Below are 22,158 nucleotides of genomic sequence, written 5' to 3' on the forward strand. Positions count from 1 at the left end.
GGCCCAAAAGACTATAAGTTAACTGTGTAAGGGGTACCATTGAGCATATAGCCCCCGAGTACCTCTTGACGGGACTGATGTCTTTGGTTACTAATTATGCTCTTAGAATTCATTACGGGACAGAGGGCCTTTGATCTTGCTCGTCTTGCAAATGATGATGATGTTATGCTGCTGGATTGGGTATGTATCTTTTAATTGTTTTTTGTCCCCTACACATTCCTGATGTTTATACAGACTGACTAACACGTCCTTCCAATAATCAGTTCACAAATTAGTGCTCACTACTCTGTGGTGACCCCTTGTCGCCTTTAGAATTAGCTCCACATCGAACTTCAGAATGGATCCTGGACTCCACGGATAACTTACATGCTTTTGAATTATATCTTGTTGGACCAGGACAAGTCGGCCCAAAGGGATTATAGTTAGAATAATCACAATACATCATGTAAAGCCCAAGAAGGCCCAGATTGTAAGGATTGAGCCCATTTGGGACTTATTATAAATAAAGAACAACAACCCCATTTGAGGGGGTTGGCTAATTAAGCAAAGAAGATCATCTCCTAAAAATATAGACTAATAATAATATTATTGATACATCATTTGGCGCTAGAAGGAGCTTTGCTTTAACAAGATCCAACCAGAAGATGATTGTAGAGGAGCTTGATCCGGGAACCGCCGGACCAACTGAGGTAAAGAAGTTGACGGCAGAAGTTGCCGCCGACCCCTCGACCCTCGACGATCGTGAGCTTCCAAAACAACCAGCATTGAAACCGAAGTGTTTGTTCCCTCCACCTGAGGCTCCTTCAGAAGATCAATTTCTAGGATTGAAGGATTCACTCCAAAGGGACAGAAAAAGAAAAGCTGTGCCAGACCAGCGTTTTAGAATTCAAACATCTAAAGGAAAAAAAGTTCTCTCGAGCGACGTTCGGCTACATTTGGAAAAGAAAGAAAGGCTAAAAGCCCAAAACCAAGGAAATCCGAAAGATTCCCTTGATTCAGATGAAGAACTCGAGTTTCTAGAACGCGAAGCTCAGAGATTGCAGGCTAAACTTGAGCGAAAACGTGAGATTCACCGTCTCCGTCGAGAGCTCCAACAAACTACAATTCAAAATGAAGGACAAGATGATGAATTCTATGATGAGGATGATGCGGAGTACGAATATGAGCCCTCGGCGGAGTCAACATATTCGCAACCTCGCGAACGTCGACAGAGGACAGTGTCATCTGCCGATGTCTCACATCAGACAGAATCCACAGAATCTATATCTCACGAGGAGTTCGCTAAAATGCAGGAAGAAATCGCCCAGATGCGTACCTTGATGAGAAATCAGGCAGGGTTTGAAACCGTTTCTGAGAGCCCCCTATCATTAGTGCTTGAGAAGGCGCGCATCGACAGGACGTTGAAAACGCCTGCTCTCGATCATTTCGACGGATCCTCGGACCCGTTAGCATTTCTAAATACATTTGACGGTCGCATGGCTTTCTTCGGCCACTCGGAGATCGCTAGGTGTCAGTTCTTCTCCACTTGCCTTCAAGGCACGGCTCTCCGATGGTACAGTAACTTGCCACCTCGCTCAATCGACTCGTGGACAACTCTGAAAAGCAAGTTTCAAGCCCGATTTTCCAGCAACTACAAAGGAATCAAAGTTACTGCATCCTTGATGACGATGCATCAACGCTCCGGCGAAAGTCTCAGGAGTTTTCTAACCCGGTTCAGGGAAGAGATAGCAGAAATTCCAGACTTAATAGAACAGATGGCTGTCAATTTCCTGACAGCGGGCATCGATAAGTCTAGGCATGGCCTCCTTTTAGAAGAGATCTTTGAAAAAAGGCCGAAAACACTACAGGCTGCGTTCCAGATTATAGAACACCGCATGATGCTTCAAGAAGCGGTAAGCTGTATACAATCTCCACGGAGGTCGTCAAAGTACGAACGACGACGAAGCTACAGTCCACGATCCCCTGCGAGGGAAAGACGCCGAGAGCGACGTAGGTCGCCCCCGCCTCGCACATCGGACCTCCCCCCGAGGGATAGAAGAGAAAGGGATTGGCAACTCCACAATCGATCTGAAAAAGAGTTCACGAAACTCAACACTGAGAAAACGACAATTTTGGCGGTATTGAAAACGGAGCCGGACTATCGCCCTCCAAGACCCATGAAACCAGGGAGACCCCCAAGCTCCAGATATTGTGAATATCATGAAGACACCGGCCATACAACAGAGCAATGTTTTCAACTTAGCAATCTCATCGAAGGAAAAATTCGTCGAGGGCAACTAGTCCACTATGTGCAACACGATGATGAACCCAGACGTCAGCATCGAGGCGAAAACGACCGTGTAATCGACGTTATTTTCGGGGGCGTAGCCGCCGGGGGTCTCTCCCACAACTCTCGCAAAATTTATGCTCGAGAAGTCTTTAATGTCAATCCCTCGACAGCTAAACGCCCTCGAGTGAATCCCTCCCCCGTCATCTCTTTCTCTGATGACGATTATCGTCCCGGTCTCATCGAAGGTCATCAAGATGCTCTCGTCATCACAACACGGGTGGGAAACAATACGGTTAAGAAAATGTTGGTCGATAATGGTAGCTCCGTCGATGTGTTATATCACCATGCTTTTTCCCGAATGGACATAGGAGATCGAAGACTCGAAAACTCCCGAACCCCGCTATACGGGTTCACAGGGAATGAGGTTCACGTTGTAGGAACCATCGATATGCCAGTGCTCTTCGGTTCCCCTCCCTGTCAGATTTGGAAAATGGTCAAATTCCATGTGATTAGCGCTTCCTCAAGCTTCAACGCTATTTTGGGACGAACAACGATCACCGCGCTCCGAGCTATAACATCTATATCCCACTTGAAAATGAAGTTTCCCACAGATTTCGGCGTGGGAGAAATGATTGGTGATCAAGTAACAGCAAGACAATGCTATCTAACCACCGTTTCTCCAAGAAAAAAGACAGAGGAAGAGCTAGAAGTCAATCAAGTACTAGATATCGACCCAAGAGAATTGGTTGAGTCATCCACAAGCAATTCATGCTCCCCTCTCGAAGAAACAGAGGATATAGAAGTATTTGAAGGAAACCCAGATAAAACAACAAGAATTGGTAAAAACCTCTCATCAGATCTCAAAAGAGATATCACAAACCTCATTCGGGAATTCTCCGACATTTTCGCGTGGGTCCCGAAAGACATGCCCGGCATCCCGGAGACCATTGCTCGACATTCGCTGCACATCAGTAAAGACACCAGGCCTGTGCGCCAGAAACAACGTATATTTTCGGCCGAGAAAAGAGCAGCCATCGACCAAGAGGTCGACAGACTCCTCGATGCCGGTTTCATCGAGCCCGTGCAATTCCCCACGTGGATATCAAACGTAGTTCTGGTTAAGAAAAGCAATGGGAAGTGGAGAATGTGCATTGATTATTCAGATGTGAATAGGGCGTGCCCTAAAGATTTTTACCCTTTGCCCAACATCGACCAACTCATCGACGCCACAGCAGGAAACGAGCTCCTGTCCTTTATGGACGCCTTTTCGGGGTATAATCAAATTAAGATGGATTCCAATGACTGGCAACAAACTGCTTTCATCACTCATAGAGGGGTCTTTGGATACAAAGTAATGTCCTTCGGATTAATCAACGCGGGTGCTACTTTTCAGCAGACAATGGATAAAATATTCTCTTCGCAGATAGGAAGAAACATGCTAATATACGTCGATGACATGATCACAAAGTCAAAAGCTACCTCCGACCACGTGACAGACCTTCGAGAAACGTTCACCAATGCAAGGGCAAATAACATGCGACTGAACCCGGCAAAGTGTTCATTCGGCCTTACTGCAGGTAAATTTTTGGGATTCCTTGTTACCCAGAAAGGCATTGAGGCCGATCCAGCTCAGACAAAAGCCATCCTAGAAATGAGCAAACCAAGATCCATTAAAGACTTATAAAAACTCACAGGGTGTATAGCCGCACTTCGAAGGTTCATTCCTCAATCTTCAAAGAGATGCCTCCCGTTTTTCTCTGCAATGAAAAAAGCTTCCAGATCATCGCACTTTGAATGGAACGAAGACTGTGAAAAGAATTTCACGGAGCTAAAGATGTTTTTGACAAATCCTCCAGTTCTAACACGACCCTTAACAGGTGAACCGCTACGGATTTATCTCTCAGCTTCCGACGAAACGGTCGCGGCAGTATTGGTCCGTGTCGATGAGGAAAAAGATATTCCTGTGTACTACATCAGCCACTCACTACGAGACGCGGAAACAAGGTACCCTCAAGTCGAGAAACTCGTATACGCTCTCGTTGTCGCGAGTCGTAAGCTACGCCATTATTTTCAAGCGAGAGAAATCCATGTCCTGACCAATCTTCCTCTGAAAAGAATCCTGCACAAGCCTGACATAACAGGCAGGCTCGCAGCTTGGACCATCGAGTTAAGCCAGTTCTACATCGAGTATAAACCTCGAACGGCGATCAAGGCCCAAGTTCTCTCAGATTTCGTCGCCGAATGCCAGTTCCAGTCCAAGACGCACAAACCTGATGAGGACCAGTCTCGTCCGTGGCTTTTGTTCGTTGATGGATCCTCGACGTCCGGCTCGGGAGGAGCAGGGGTCATATTAATCAGCCCAGGAGGATTCAAAATTCAGCAGGCTCTCAAGTTCGGGTTCTCCGCCACAAACAACGTGGCCGAATACGAGGCACTCATTGCCGGTCTAAAGCTCGCATCCGATCTCGAAGCAGAGGTCATTGACATATTTGGGGATTCTCAGTTGGTTTGCAAGCAGATAAGTGGCGAATTTAAGACGCATAATGAAAGGATGGCCCGATATTTAACAAGAACACAAGAGCTTCTTAGCAAATTCCCTTCATGGAAAATGTCAAACGTCGACAGGGAGGAAAACCAGTGGGCAGACTCTCTAGCCAAACTAGCCTCTTCCAGTCTCCCCACTAATCTCAGCCCAACATACGTCGACATTTTGGAAACCCCCTCTATCGATGAGATATCAGTCAATCAAATCCAGGCTAGGTTCGATTGGCGCCAACCCTTCCTTGAATACATTATCGACAACAAGTTGCCTGAGAATAAGTCCGAAGCCCGCACTCTCATGTTCAAAGCCAGGAACTACTGTGTTGTGGGTTCGGAGTTATACCGACGTGCCCTCTCTGAGCCTCTGCTCCGTTGCTTGTCTCCAGAAGAGGCTCTCCAAGCGATCGTGGAAATACATACGGGAATCTGTGGAGAACACCTAGGAGGAAAAACATTAGCCCTCAAAGTTATCCGACAAGGCCTGTTCTGGCCTACAGTCCGGAAAGATTGTGAAGATTACGTCAAGAAATGTCAAGCATGTCAGTTACACGGAAATGTAAACCGTCGACCCACGACTGAGCTGAACTCCATTCTCAGCCCATGCCCTTTTTTCCAATGGGGAATAGACATTGTGGGTCCCTTTCCAAAATCCAAAAATCAGTGCCAATACATCGTAGTCGCGGTGGATTACGCAACCAAATGGGTCGAAGCAAAGCCACTTGCTAAAATACGAGAAAAAGAGATGATAGAATTCTTTATGGAATACATCGTCTTTCGCTTTGGGATCCCCAGAATCTTAGTTTCTGATAACGGCACTCAGTTTGTAGGAAAGCGATTTGAGGAGGCTCTGCTCGAATTAAAAGTCCAGCACATCAAAGCATCTGTAGCATACCCCCAAGCAAATGGACTAGCAGAGGTAACAAACAGAACCATCCTACAAGGCCTGAAGAAAAGAATTGAAGAAATACCCCGATGTTGGGTCGACGAACTTCCGAATGTATTGTGGTCGTATAGGACAACTCCCCGAAGTGCGACGGGCGAAACTCCCTTTCGACTTGCATATGGAGTCGACGCTGTCATACCTGTCGAGATAAGTCTCAGCTCACCACGGATCGACGTATTCGATCCCGCTTTATCTCTCGTCGGACTTCGCCTTCACAATGATCTGTTAGAAGAAACAAGGGAAGAAGCCCGAATGCGGATGGTAGCCCAACAAGAAAAAACTGCAAGGTACTTCAACAAAAAAGTCAAACCCAGAGACTTCAAGGTTAACGACCTTGTCTTAAGAGATTCCGCAGCGTCACAACCCACTGTCTCAGGAAAATTCAAACCAGCTTGGGAAGGCCCTTATCAGATCTCGAGACTTGTAAGCTCGGGGACCTATGAGCTTGCTCACCTCGACGGGAAACCCATCAAAAATACTTGGAATGGAATCCACCTCAAAAAGTTCTATCAGTAATTTAATCTCAGTTGTAACTTGTTATCTTGAGGCAGTAAAATGCCATTTCAAAAACAAACCCTCGATGTAATAGGGGTCGCCACGATGTTATGATGAACAAATTTATTTAACTTGGAAAAAGCACAGACTTTTTAATTCCTTCGCTCCTTACTTAATTAAAAATAATCATTCATTTCTAAACAAGTGTTTATACAACCACTTCACGTCGACGGTCTGGTCAATAAAATCTCTCTCATAATGTAAACACTCGACTACGAAGCTAACAAACGACTTAATGTTTCAAACTCGAGACAAATAGATAGCAAAACCAGCCAATACGTAACTGCTTACATCATAGAAATAAGCTTAAACAATAGATCGCATACCTTATACTTCTTACAAATCCAGGACCACAATGTTTAATACACTTCTCAAGTTCTGGGACCTCCATGATGTTGGTATCAATAAAGCTCTTAAACACTTAAAAAATGTTCAAATACGATTACAAAAATCGCAGGGCATACCCTGCCTTCACGCGTTACCACCCTTCGATGCCAGGTCACGAAGATAATCATCAAAGGCATGACCCTCGATGGCAAAACCAGCCTCTTCCACCCGTTGAAGGCATCGTCCATAACCGTCGCCCAGAGCGCCAGCGATATCTTCAACGGCTTTCTCTACCTCTGTCTTCAGATCCGCATTTTCTTGCACGATCAACTTGTAGGAAACTTCCATTCCTTCGACCTGTCGAAGCAAGCCTTGGCGCTTCCCTTTTTCCTCTTCAAGCTCCCTTTCCACCTCGAGCAGTCGACCCTCCAGCTCCTGTATCCTCCCACTCGACACCTGCTCCGTAGCCCCCATCTCAACAACCTTTTTAGACAGTGCGGAATTCGCCTTAGTCAAATCAGCCACCCTGTGCTCGAGTTCCGCAAAACCCACCGCAATCTTCTTCTTTTCCCCCTTCAAGGCAGCAACTTCAGCCTCGAGCTTGGAACAAGCCTCACCATCAACATCAGCCTTGTAATCCTCCAGTATATGCATAAAATCGGAAAGAAACTGCAACAAAAAAAAAAAAAAAAAAAAAAGGAAGAAGGGGGGGACATTAAAACAGGGTCGGCAACTACGACTATAAACGACCATGACCGAACATGAAAACAAAGAAACGTGCACATTAAAAAAGAGAAGGGAATGAACGTACCCTCCCAGCCCGGCTCTTACATCGATCAACAAGGTCCTCACGCTTCCTCCCATCATAAGCAACCAAGTCCTGAGGTAAGTTAAAGAGGTTAAGTGCCCTCAAGGGCACAGTTGACCCCCCCGTCCATCGCTCCGTGGGCTGGATCTCGACCCTCACCACCTCTTTCTTCGACCGAGGGTCGACGGTCTTCCCATAAACCCTTTCCCCGGCAGTAGCCACATCTTTGTTCACACCCTCGAACCCCCGGCCTCCAACAGCCACTTCATCGTCCTCCCTCCGAAACCGCTTTCGAGGGTTGCCCTCCACGCGGACAAGATCTGAAACAACCCTCTCATTATCTTCAATTACCTTGTTTCCCTGGTCATCAAGCAATTCAATTGAAACTGAATGAGGAACCCCCGACGGTCCAGCCCTGGCCGCATCAACAGGCTTCCTCGCAGCACGCTGCAATAACAACATCATTGCCTTGTCCATTCCTCCTCGAATCCCTCCGTCTAAAACTTTTTTAAGTGAGGCGCCTTCCACTACAAAGAAACAAACAAAACAATAAGTCAGCCTTCCTATATATAAACACTTACGAAATTTAAAATAAGCAAGAGCCGAAAATGACAAGTACAAAAACTAAATACGTAAGCAAAATAAGGGCAATAACAATTAATATATCCCCCTTACAGTCGTGCATCCCTAAAAATCCAGAGTCCTTCAAATCTAAGTGCGTATACCATGTCCTCGACCCATGAAACTCATCGAGGTAGGCAGTATCATGCTTCTCCATGTTATTTAAATAATCAATCGTGCCCTGACTAATTTTCCCGCAAGGCTTTACAAATTCCAAGTCAGGACCCCCGACGTACAACCATTGCGAGTGATAACCAGAATTCGATGACCTAACACTAACAATCTTCATCCGTCGATGTCGGGAGTCGAAATATACTTGACCACCATAGTACCGCACACCATAAATAGAGAAAAACAATTTCAAAGTCGGTGATCGACCCTTATCACAACACAGCGCCACGAAACCACTTAACTGAGCAACAGAATTTGGAGTCAGCTGCCCTAGACCACATCCGATAGCCTCATACATCGTCAGGAAGAACGGATGCATGGGCAAACGAAGACCAAACTGAAACATTATCATCGCAACCCCATGCATCCCGAACTCGGGCATCATCCAAACCCTCTCATCTGCTGTCGGCACTCGATACCGGTAGCCGTTAGACAAGTCGATGTACTTCTCCAACTTACTCACAGGGGGGTCGACAGTGATGTAATAACTAAGATAGTTTAAACTAGGTTTGCTCTCAAATTCGATCCTACCCAATCGAAGACTTTCCTCGACCGTTCTATTCCTAAGTTCCAGGGTACGAGGACTTAAAGGTGGGGAAGGCATAGGACCTGGAGGCACCTCCCTCAAAAACTCATCGCTTCCTAAGAAATCGAAAGATCCACACTGACCTAGGTCCGGGATCTCTAAATTATCCAAGTTCAAAACAGACTCCTCGTCACCCTCTTCTAACGGTCGCTTCCCGGGATCCCGGTTGGCGGCACTATGCGACGACGACGACGAAGGAAAGTCGGCCATTATAAACCGGTAAACTATAAACACGACCGACCCGCAGATAAAAAGGAAAAGCAATAAAGAGAGAGAGTAGACGACTTACAGTGCGAGCCCAGCACGCGCTGCAATCCCCTTTTAGATACCTGGAGAGGAAGCCGAAGAGGTTAGCCTGGAAACCTGCAAAAACAAAAAAAATCTGGAAAAATAAATTCAAAAACACACATGAGCGGATATATACCTTCAAAAAAAAAAAAAAAAAAAAAAAGCATTACGTTTAATTCCTTTCTTTTTTCGGACACACACATTTGACTCCTATCTCGAATTAACAGTTATTTCCTATTTTTCTTTTGCTTCGTTCATTCGTTTTTTCACTAATTTTTCCCTTCATTTCATTATCCCGTCCTGCCACTAACTTTATTCAGGTATCAAGACAAAAACCTCGGAATTCAAAGCGCAAAGGTGGAGAGCACGAAAACGCAAATCTAAAGATATCGCGCAAAGCAAGGGGGGGGACTAATGTTGGACCAGGACAAGTCGGCCCAAAGGGATTATAGTTAGAATAATCACAATACATCATGTAAAGCCCAAGAAGGCCCAGATTGTAAGGATTGAGCCCATTTGGGACTTATTATAAATAAAGAACAACAACCCCATTTGAGGGGGTTGGCTAATTAAGCAAAGAAGATCATCTCCTAAAAATATAGACTAATAATAATATTATTGGTACATCATATCTGGTCCAAGATAATCTGGGTTATAAAATGTGAAGGAAATGATAATTTTTATGTGTGGTGTTTTCGGCCTTTTTTTTCATCTTTATTTTCAAATCCTGCTTTGTCTACATACCTGTAATTCTATTATCTTTTTATGTATTATTTGTCTCAGAAGATGATATTCCCATCTATTATAATGTGTCTAAACACAGATCAGGGATGATATTATGGATGATGGTTGTCCCAGTTAGGCTTCCCTTAAAGCTCCTATTTCCTGTTGAATATGAAGAAAAATTATAGATGAAGATGGCATATATTTGGCATAATATGTTGGTTGAATTTCTTTAACTCCAAATGTTATCATATAACTGTTGCTTGACATGTGACACAGATCTTTCCCATGACAATTTGATCTCTTTATTGCCCTGTAAATGTCAAGTACATTCAAATATAGGGCCTCTGTCACAAACAAAAACTGTTAACTTTTTTCCTACATTATTTTCTTTTAAAGAAAATATGTTCTTACACCATATTAAGAGCATTCACATTGGACTCTCCCTATCTCTATTATTTAGGGATATTAACATGTTTAATGTTTTGTCCAAAAAAGCAGCTCCATCAAGATTCCCAAAATGGGGAAAATTTATACAGATAGAGAAGGAGTCCCCCATATTTGAGGACACACAATACACACCACATCCTCTTTTGCTAACACTGTCTTGCCACATGTCAAGTTTGGATTGATAGTCAAAATTGAAAATTAAAAAGTATGAGAGAATAAAGTAGATGAAAACTGAGTATAGAGATAGGGTTGGGGTATGGGATGGAGGTAACTCATCAGAATTGAACAAATATTTTGGGGAATTACCATTTTTAGTAATAATATAGGGATAAATTTGGAACCCAATGTGAATGCTCTAAACGAGGCTACATTGGTGGAACCAATTGCTACTCCAAATAGATTCACGTATTGAACCATTCCACATATAATAACTCGTCGTCCCCCTAAACTAGTTAGATCTAAAATCCATCATAAATGTCAAAAGAGACGATCACTTGATGGTACATTTAAAATACATGTATTAAGAAATTAATGTATACCCGGATTAGCTCTAACTGCATCCATTTAAGTGTAAAAATTTCTTATCGAGTCTAAAAGAAAGAAATATATATTCCCCCTATCCCTTTCAATATTTTTTAATTGAAATAGACGTGGGGTCAAGAAATATTAAAAATAAGAAGGAAAAATTGAGTAGAAAGCGTATAAAATGAAAAGTCAACCAATCTATATTCCTTATTAATAAGCGAAACAATTTGTTTTTAACACAAATCGACTTCTATTTTTTGTAAATTTTATTTTTTCTTTGCAAACTATTAAGTAAATTACTAACATGAATTGACTTATATTATCTGTAAATTTTATTTATTTATAGATTATATTAAAAATTTATTAAATTACGTTAAATTAAGTAAAATAACATATATTTACTTTTACTTTGAAAAACTACTGCAAATTATACTATTAACACGCATTGACTTCTATTCTCTGTAAACTTTATTTTCTATTAGTTAGTGTCAATCCGTGTCAGTTTACTTTTAAATTGGATAATATTATTTTAAAATAATTAAGTAATAGCAAATGACTTTAGTAACATTTATTAACTTTTAAACTGAAAATTGTTGATTTAATAATCGTATTTGTTACTATCCATCACAACGTTTATTTACTTAAAATAAAAAAACATAATTTAACAATAACAAATTTATGTCCGTATTTAAATTATATTAAGTAATATTAAATTAAGTTTAATAACATCTATTTACTTTTAATTTGTGAATTATATTTTATCGATAATTGGGTAATATTAAATAAACTATATTGAAAAGGCTAATTATAAGATAATTATCAAATAATATTAATTAATATTAAATTATCTAAAAAACAAATATTTGGTTTGTAAGATAAAGATACAATTCGTTTCACAAAAATAAAACTAATATGTTAGATTTCTATATCAATTAAAACAATGCAAAACTAGAATTATAGCGGAAATTTCATAACTGATTCGATTCTTTTTAACCACATAACTATTTTTACAAGTACCAATTTAATATTTGATATTAATATATTAATTTTAATTCGTGTTTCACACAGATTATGAATAATTTTCTATAAATATTAATTCGATTTTTTTAGTCTCGGACCCGTATTTCGCACGGGTTATCAACTACTCCCTATGTCCGTAAATACTTTTCCTTTTTGTGTTGAACACGTTTACCAATGCACACTTTTGACTCTGAATAAGTTTCGTATCGGTATTAAATATAAAAACTTCATTGTATTAAAGTACTTATAAATACGAATACAACAATATCACTCATTACTATATTTGATCTTATAAATTAGACGTAAATTAGTACTTAATCACTTATCATGAATAGTATAAAAAATCAAAATATAATATGTTTTTTTGGGACGGAGGGTGTATCAACTATCTATAAAAATAAGCGGAACCATGTTTAGGTCCCCAATCTTGGTGCTCACTAAAAAATTATACAACAATTTTAAAATTTTATGTAATAAAATCTCACCTGACAAAAAATAACTTCTACTCTATGTAAATTTTATTTTCCTTCAATTTTTATTTGTTACTGAACATCTAAGCGTCGATTTCCTTTAAAATAATCGTATTATTAAGTTAAAATGTTTGCCCGCAAGGGTTGGCTCAGTTGGTTAAAGAGAGGAAAACTAACCTCTTGGTCACAGGTTCGAATCCCACGGGAGGAGAATTTATGATTATGCATCCTGAGCCAGAGCATGTCGCTTAAATGCGTTTTACCTTGGTGCACGTGGTTTGCAGGCTATTACGTGAACACGTAGGGTTTACCCAGTGCGCATCCGAAGGGTAGCGGCTGCGGGTTAACTACGATAAAAAAAAATGTCAGATTTGTATAAGTAAATAATTAGTTGCATGCATAACTAAAACTATAGGGTGAAATTTTAGACTTACACTTAACTTCAATTTTTTGATTTGTATAAGTAAATAATTAGTTGCATGCATAACTATATTTTAGACTTACATTTAATTTCAATTTTTTTAACTACATATTTTAACAACATTTTATTAATTATATTTAGATCTATATTTTGCACGGAATATTTTAGTAATAGAAATAATACCTCCAAGACAGGTCCCAGGATGATTCTTTTTCTTAATGTCATCAATTTTGATAAAATTCATGATGACCTTTGAGTGTAACATAATACGTGAGAAGCTGAAACCCGAGACTATGCATTATTAAATAAAAAGGTTATTGTAAATACCGGGAGGCATTTTGAAGTGAACGAGGAAATAAGCAAGCTTCAATATCATAATACTTGATGAATAGTCTATGTAGAGAATTTAAAGCATTGATCCTATTATGGACTTACAAACAAAAATTCAATAATACCATGAATTGAACTTTCATCTAATTTTCTGTTTTGTACTAACTTTAAAAATTAAGCTGTATAATGTATAACATTACCAATCAGATGAATAAGATGTCTATTTCCTGGCACTACAAAAATCATTCAAACTAAAGATGAATAAGAATCTCTATCTCTTCTTTCTCAAAAAAAAAAGAATCTCTATCTCCTAACACTACAAAAAGATATTATCTACTCTTTGTAAAGTAGTAACTAGGTTGGATATAACATCACGTAAGCCTATAGTTAGGTGGATTTCCACGGTGAATATAATAAATTTGAGTGAAAATTGACACTTTACACCCTCTTATTTTGTTTCAAAAACAAATATGTATTAATAGTATTGTAAATTCAGTTTGCACCACTGAACTTCAACCTGCCAATTTAGAAAGCACCCCTTCGACAGTTATTATTAAAAAAATAAGGGATAGAATGAGAATTTCAGTTAAATATTAACTAAACTATTTTTTATTTTATTTTTCAGATTATATTAAAAATTGAATTTATTATTATAACTATAAAATAATATCTTTAATTTTTTTGAATAATATTATATAGTTGAGTTTTGAATTTTAGTAATATTATTAATGCCAAAAATTATATAATTCTACCAAAATTAAATTCAAAATATTTTTTTTATATATATTATATATATATATTTAATTTATGTAATTATTTCATTTTAAAATCTTTGACGTCATTATGATTTTAAAGTGCATTTAATGAAAATATTTTGATCAATATTAATATTTAATCTACAAGAAATCATTTTTATAAATATTTTAACTTATTTTTGAAATTCCAACTAAAATTTATTTACATTTTAAAATAAAGTTCCCTTTTTACCCCTTATTATTTTAATTATAATCTGCAAAAGGGTGCATACTGAATTAGTAAGTTAAAATTGAGAGGTGCAAGTTGTATTTCCGAAAGTTCCGGTACAAAATTATTTTTTCAACTTTGTTTGAGGATGCAAAGTACATTTATCTCTAAATTTTATATCTTTCTTTCTGAGTAAAAAGATTTCTCAATATACACACCACCTTGTTAGGAATGAATGTGAAAGTTTAACGTAACCAAAATAACAACGGCCCAATTTATCAAATTTATCTGTCTTCTTTGATTTTTATTGGTCAAATTGACTCAATTTTGACCGTAAATAAAAACTCATTCTTTCATTATTTTGAAAAATTAAAATATACATATAAAAGTAGATTAAACATATTTTTTAATGATATAAATTTTATAAATATTTTTGATATTATATTATGTGAAATTTTTGATCAAAATTTGGTCAATTTTATCATAAAAAGTCAAACAAGACAAATTAATTGGGACGGAGGGAGTATTTATCTTCTCCGAGCTTTATGCAGGGAAGCAAATAATTCCCCAGTACAGCTGAATTAGACAGCTGAATTATGAATTATTCCGGAAACCTGGGAGTATGCGTTAATAATTCCCCAATACACTTGTGTACACGGTTTGGCCAACCCGACCAATCCAAACCGAACCGATCTTATTTCGGCCGAACCAAACCGATTTTTTTCAACCCGATATATAGTTGGGTTGAAAAAATGTCAACCCGATTTAATTGGGTTGGATATGGTTTTCGATAATTTTAAACCAATTCAACCCAACCCGATTAAAATATATATGTACATGCTAATAAGTTAATCCAAAATTATGTTTAGGCCATTTACATAGATCCATATATCTCTAACTCTAAATTTAACTTATAACCTCCGTGTTCATAGTTCATTTCGTAACAACAATAGATGTTTGATTAGTGTTATATTTTTTGCATTAATGATTCATTCCAATATTTAAAGCGTAAGCAATATTATTTGTAGTTTTGATGTCAAAAATTAGATGCTTAAGACTATTCAATATGGAGGATTGTAATATTGTTTTGAACTATTTTCAAGTGTTTTAAACTTTGAAACCTTATATTTTATTATAATTTTTTATTATAATTTTGTATATTTAATAAACCGATCAAACCGATCCAAACCGAACCAAACCGAAGTATACAAATTGGTTTGTATTATAAATTTAAACGGTTTGGACTGGGTTAAAATTTTGAAAACCCGAACTAATTGGATTGGATTGCTAAATTCTCCCAACCCGTCCAACCCGATCCGTGTACGCCCCTAACTATGTACATTCAAAATTCCCTTTGTACTTTGCCCTTTTGTAATTAAAAAGGTTTTATAATTAGTATCCCAACTTAAATATATAAAGTCAAAACTATGTAGATTTGCAGGTATAATATTATTACTACCAAATCTCCCAATTTGGCACCTCCGCTCCCATGATAATTTCATAAAATTAAAACTCAAAATCTGTCAATTTTGAGAGCCTTTTCTGTACTTGAGCCTAAGATTGATCTGTAGCAGTTAAGGAAATTAAAAGTTCATGTATATAGTCCTGACCCAAGAGCCTATACCGTGGAGTTTTGCAAGACACTCATCAAAATTAGAATTTGAAATCAAGGAAATTTGATTTTGCTTTTGCATCTTAATACAATCTGGTGTAAACAAAGGGACATCGAAATAACTAATATAATAAAAATGGAACACAAAAATGTATGTTTATAAATAAGATCTAACCTGCATGCAGAAGTATGGTCTTGTAAATGCCATTTCACTAGAAACTGAACATTTATACAACTTCCTTCAGCCTGATTTATGAAAGATGGCATATATATTGGGCTAAATTTCTGCAAATCAATTAGCCTTAATTAGAGTTATGCTAAAATGGGGGCCAAATTATATACACGTTATAGTGCAAGACATGTATGTATAATATCAAGACTAAGGCACATTATTGACAACCCTAAAATTAAGTTGTATGATAATCTATATTTGTATTTTGTAATGTATTTCTTGAGTCCTTAAAAATGGTTAGTAGATTAGACTGTGGGATTTTTCTGTGAACAGTTCAAATTAAGGAATAAACTATGGAAGAAGATCAAGTCATGATCATGCCTCAGAGAAAAGTGTGGAAGTTTGGAGTTGAATAAAGCTGTTCTATGAAAAATTCTTTAAGTCAAGATATCGACAAGTCACATATTAATTTATATCGAGAAGTCATTCGAGAAGTACAAAATGACTTGTAGAGAAGTCTAAAATGGCTTGTAAAAAAGTATCAGAAATATCGACAAGTCAAATGAAAATGTAGAGAATTGCATATATCGACAAGTCATTTCTGCATATAGAGATATCAGAGATATCGACAAGTCAAATGAAGATGTGAAGAATTGGAGATATCGACAAGTCAATTTCTCATATAGAGATCTCATAGATATCGATAAGTCAAATTATATATATATAGATCTCAGAGATATCGACAAGTCATTTCTACATGTAGAGATCTCAGACATATCGACAAGTCATTTCCCATATAAAGTACTAGAGACCTCGACAAGTCAAGTATACCTATAGAGAACTCAGAGATATCGATAAGTCATTATACTTATCGATATGTCACTTATCTATAGAACAAATTGGAGATCTCGACATACTATCTCAAATTCAGAATACAGACAAATTCAAGATTCAAGATTATCAGTTAACAAATAATTAATTCACTGAATTGGAAAGTCTACAAAGCAGCTTGAAGAATATAAGATCAAGGGCCAAGATTAACTGAACAAAGGGTGGTCACAGACCTGCAAGATTCTGCATAGATTTGCTAACACTAGAAAATGAAATAGACAAGGTTACTTTAGAAAAGGAAATAGATAAGGTTACTAGATCAAGGGCCAAGATTAACTGGACAAAGGGTGGTCACAAACCTGCAAGATTCTGCACAGATTTGCTAACACTAGAAAAGGAAATAGACAAGGTTACTTTAGAAATTGGTTTAGTACATTTTAGTGCAAGTTTTGTAAACCTGTGCTGCTGGCCTATAAAGCATGCACGAGTCCTTAGTTCACAAGTAACAAACAGATCTAGAATTTCTTATATTCTCTCAAGATAGAAGCTGAGTTCTTATTTTCTTAAGAACACAAATTTGTAGTAAGACAAACTTAATTAATACAATTAAGTGAGTTTTTGATTTATTGTGTTTGTGTTCATTCTGTTAAACATAATATCTACATTTCTAAAACTGCTTTGTTCAAAACAATAATCTATAAAGTTTAAAACCAAGAGAAATTCAAGAAAAACATTCACCCCACTTCTGTGTTATATTGCATAGCATTCAATATCTAACAAGTGGTATCAGAGCAAAATCTAAAAGTAAACAGATAAAGATCTTGGAAGAATGAGTGCTAAAAAATTAACAAGCATCAAGATACCTGCCTTTGACAAGGTTAACTACACACTCTGGTAAAGAATATGATGCTGTTTATAGGGATGGCCAACCCCATGTATGTACAGATTCTCAAGAATGGGCCTTTGATTCCTATGGTGAGAATTTTTGAATCCACATAAGAAGATATGGCCATACCAGCACATTATGCACCTAAGGATCCTTTAACCTACACAGAGCCTGAAAAGGAAAAGGTTGCATTGGATAACAGTTTACAACTCATACTAATTGAGTCTCTTGATAATGTAATGTGCAACAACATTATCAACTGTGATTCTGCTAAATAGTTTTGGGAGAAAATTGAGATACTGTGTGAAGGGAGAGAGGAATTTAGATCTAACCAAATGAGAAACTTGGTGTCACAATACACTACGCCATAGATGACCTATTTGCACATTTTTGTCTGGTGTTGCCTTATAAAATGTTGTAATATGTATGAAATTAAGACCCTATCAGAACACTCTGATTTGGGGTGTTAGCATAGCCACAAAAACATGTTGCTATAGCTCAATATATCTCCAATGTTGACATAAATGTCTTCATATTGCAATTGACGAGCTTGTATTGCTATAGACGACTGCAGAAATAATTATTTTTGTTTATACTCAAAATTTAATTTATCTTTTAAAATAATTGATTTGAAAGAAATAAATTATTGAGTTTTGGAGAAAGTAAAAGCACGCAAATGAATAAAATATTCATATTTTATAAATACTGAATTTTTTATTTGAATTTTAAATGAAATATGTAATAAATATCAGTATTAATAATTCTTTGAATTAAATCAGTAAAAAAATATTTTTTTTTAAATTTACAGTCGATTATAATTTTTAATTTTTACGGATTAATTAAAGTAATAAATTAATTGTTCAAAAAAGTGGATCTTGATAAATAGGAGTTTGCAAAGTGAAAAGAGAAAAGTGGTTTCAAATCCTTACCGAGTTCATTATGTTTTGTGCAAGACTGTCAAGTCTCAATATATACATATTGCGCATTGATGTCTATTTCATTAGTATAAACTGTTAAAACTATTTAGCTTAATTGTAATTCCAAAGCTTAGTATGGTGTACATTTAAGGAAGTATCTCACTTTTTCCAGTCATATCTAAATAATTATTATCGTTCTAGTTTCTGAGTCCATTTTATTATATACAGGTTCTAGATAATGGTCCATGGAACTACAACTTCATGGGGGGTAAAACACACAAAGATAGTGAAGTATGAAATTAAGCTGGGGACTCCTCGCGAGTACTATCATGAGGGAAATGTAGGAATATATAATATTGAAACTAAATTTATTTTTTAATTATACTAGAATGTAACTTTTATAGAACTTGATTCATGTAATGATTCTAAGAGTTTTATATTTATTTATTTAATTTGAGTTTTATATTTTGGATTTAAATATTTGTCTAATAATATTATATTTGTGAAAATTTAAAAAAAAACAAACAAAAAACTACAAATATGAATATTTAAGAAGCTACTGATGTGGGGCTTATTTGTGGGACCCACTTTTTTGTCGGTTAGTACCTCTGTTGCAACACCAAATCTGTGTTGCTATACTCTGAAAATCCTGTTACAATTGATATTTATAGTAACATATTTTGCTGTATTATCATAGATTGACACTGTTGTAAGGTTAAATACCTATAGTGAAGGCCTTAGACCCAATACCGAAAAAGTGTTGCAATAGACCTCTTTTTGCCTATGACAACATTTTTAGGGGTCTATAGCAACACAGTTTTGGTGTTGCTAAAAGCCATCTATGGCGTAGTGATATGAGAGTTTCATGGCTAAATCTAAAGAAGGAATTACTGAAGTTTTTGAAAGATTCAACAAGTTGATTAATGACTAGCAACTTAATGATTTATATTATAAAGCTGAGGAGGTGAACCTAAAGTTTTTGCTTACCCTTCCTGACCATATTGAACAAAAGATATCTGATATTAAAGAAGGAAGATTGATAAGTGGATTTTATATCTACTTGGAATGCTTTATTTCAGGCTTAAGTTTGTGTTTTGGACTCAAATTATTGGTATTTTTGATGTATTTTTGTGTTATTGTATTTCATGCATCAGTTAAATGAAGAAATGAGATTTTCAAGGAAATTTACTGAAAAGAGTTAAGAATTGGAAGTCTAAGCCATTCTCAAGTTGTATAGAATCTCGTTAGCTTCACGTGGGCAGTTGAATCGCCTAATTCTGACGAGCAGAACTCAAGATACGGCCAAAAGAAGAATCAGCAGAAAAATTCAGAAACCAAGCGCGGCCGCCCCGCCTTTCTGCCAAAAAACAGCATGCCCGCGCTAATTTTAGCGCAGCCGCCCGCTCTTTTTGCCCCAGAATCCTGATTTTAGTAGAAATTGATGATTTTGTGGGTCCAGGTCCACTAGGGGCTTATATATACCAATAAAAGACGTTTTTAACAGCAAGGAGCGAGGGAAAAGCAATAAGAAGACCTAGAGAGTACGAGACGGCTACGGAGAAGAAGAATTTTATTTTCTTTAGTATAGTTGATACTTGGATGCTTATTTTCAATTTGTCTTTGAAGCCTAGTACTCTTATATTGTTTAATATCATGCTTTCATTGGAATCCATGTTGACGATGAGTTCGGTTATGAACTAATCATTATCATGGGATTCTAACGGATTTACTTATGGATTTCTATAGTTAATTTTATTCAATATCTTGATGTGTGGTGATTGATTGATATCCTAGTATTGGTTGTGCTTATTCGTCTTATGTGCGTAGCTAACATATAAGATAGCGTGTTAATCTCCATTGAAGCGAAATTGAATATAGAGATTTAGAACTTGCAATGCTAGCATAGGTTCATGTATTTATTATGCATGATTTGTAGGTAATTTTAACCATCTTACCTGCCCTATGTAATCACGATAGATAACTTGTTCATTAAACCTTTATGTTGTCAAATTCTATAGACATATAGGGTCTCAACATAATTGGTGTCTATTCAGCTTCTATATCTTTTGTGGATGTCTGGTAGTAGGGTATTCGTGCAACAAAAGTTGGTGTTTACTAGTTTCGTATTATCTGATTTGTTGTCATCACCAATGCATGCTAAGGTTAAGAACAATGACTTTGGATGAAGTATTTAATGAAGTTAGAATTCCATGTTTTTCTCATATAGTTAAATCAATCACTTTTATTCTTAGTTAATTGCATGTTAGTTTAATTTTAATCTCAGTTATAAACATCTAAACTTGTTATTGTCTTAGCATTGAGCGATAGACATACCATTATTGCATAGGTGCATAATCTTAAGTTAACCAAAAAGAGTCTCTGTGGGAACGAATCTGATTTATATCTTATAATACTTGCGAATGCGTATACTTGCGTGTAATTTTAGCGCGTGTTTTCGCCCTAACAAGTTTTTGGTACCGCTTCCGGGGTCTCGGTATTAATCTTTAGTTTATGTACTTGATATCAGTGGTTGTTAAAGTTCACTGACTTAGATTCTTTTACTCTCACGGTTTACTTGTGTGTGTCTCAGGTACTCATTACAATGGGAGATCCAGCAGCACCAATGAAAGCATTGATGGATTTTTCTCAACCAAGCAATCGCAGCTAATACCTTTGAAATCAAGCCTGGCATGATTCAATGGGTACAGAATTCAGTCCAGTTTGGGGGTTATCCAATGGAAGATCCCAATACGCACATTAGGGATTTCATAGAGATCTGCGACACCTTCAGGTTCAATGGTGTGTCCGAGGATGCAGTGAAACTAAGACTTTTCCCATTCTCTCTGAGGGACAAGGCTAAGATCTGGTTACACTCTCTACCAGCTGGTTCGATTGCTACTTGGGAAGATCTTGCTCAAAAGTTTCTCACTAAATTCTTCTCATTGGCGAAGACAGCTACAATCAGGAATGCTCTTACTCAATTTGCACAGCAATTGGGAAAATCTCTATGTGAAGCTTGGGAGCGCTACAAGGAGATGCTTAAGAAGTGTCCTCATCATAGAATGCCTGATTGGATGATCATCAATTGCTTCTATAACTGTTTGGGAGCACAGTCAAGACCCATGCTCGATGCAGCATTAGGTGGAGCATTATGGGCAAAAAACTATGCAAAAGCTTATGATCTAATTGAACTGATGGCTGCTAATGAATGTCAGTATCCAACCCATAGATTGCCACAGGGCAAGGTAGCATGAGTTCTTGAAGTGGATACAGCTACGACTATCACTACTCAACTAAAGGCGTTGTCTATGAAGATCGATTCTCTGGCTAACTATGATGTTAATCAGATAACCAGTATTTGTGAGCTGTGTGCAGGTTCGCATGCGACGGAGCAATGCGCTATATCTAGTGAATCAGCTCAGTTTGTGATCAACTTTCAGAGATCGCAACAACCAGTTCCAGACACTTATTATCCTGAAAACTGGAATCATCCTAACTTCAGCTGGAGCAACAATTAGAATGTGATGCAACAACTGTTCCAGCAGTTTGGGAACAAGCAATTTAATCCTCCTGGTTTTTAGCAACGATTTGCACCAAAGAAATAGTTTCAGTCAATGGGAATGCAACAACAAACTCATGGAGGTGCAGGTCAATATTCGAATAAAAAATCTGAATTGGAGGAGTTGAGGCTTATGTGCAAAAATTAGGCTCTTATACGCAAATCCAGGC

The 22,158-nt window shown here is 37.4% G+C and overlaps 2 protein-coding genes and 1 non-coding gene across 3 annotated transcripts; 1 reads left to right on the forward strand and 2 right to left on the reverse strand.

Moving 5' to 3' along the window:
- The first annotated feature begins 644 nt into the window (after positions 1-644).
- LOC141660663 (uncharacterized) lies at positions 645-3,953 on the forward strand. Its single transcript, XM_074467650.1, has one exon. The coding sequence runs from the start codon at positions 645-647 to the stop codon at positions 3,951-3,953; it is 3,309 nt and encodes a 1,102-aa protein (XP_074323751.1).
- Positions 3,954-6,761: 2,808 nt separating this feature from the next.
- On the reverse strand, positions 6,762-9,253 carry LOC141724794 (uncharacterized). The gene is made up of 3 exons (XM_074527062.1): positions 9,111-9,253; positions 7,447-7,970; positions 6,762-7,304 (listed from the first exon to the last, which is right to left on the reverse strand). The coding sequence occupies exons 2-3, from the start codon at positions 7,918-7,920 to the stop codon at positions 6,780-6,782; spliced, it is 999 nt and encodes a 332-aa protein (XP_074383163.1). The 5' UTR covers positions 7,921-7,970; positions 9,111-9,253; the 3' UTR covers positions 6,762-6,779.
- Positions 9,254-21,386: 12,133 nt separating this feature from the next.
- On the reverse strand, positions 21,387-21,493 carry LOC141663249 (small nucleolar RNA R71). Its single transcript, XR_012551327.1, has one exon. It is a non-coding gene; the product is annotated as a small nucleolar RNA R71 (small nucleolar RNA).
- Positions 21,494-22,158: the final 665 nt, after the last annotated feature.

This window comes from Apium graveolens, chromosome 5 (genome assembly GCF_009905375.1).
Source record: "Apium graveolens cultivar Ventura chromosome 5, ASM990537v1, whole genome shotgun sequence".
NCBI lineage: Eukaryota > Viridiplantae > Streptophyta > Magnoliopsida > Apiales > Apiaceae > Apium > Apium graveolens.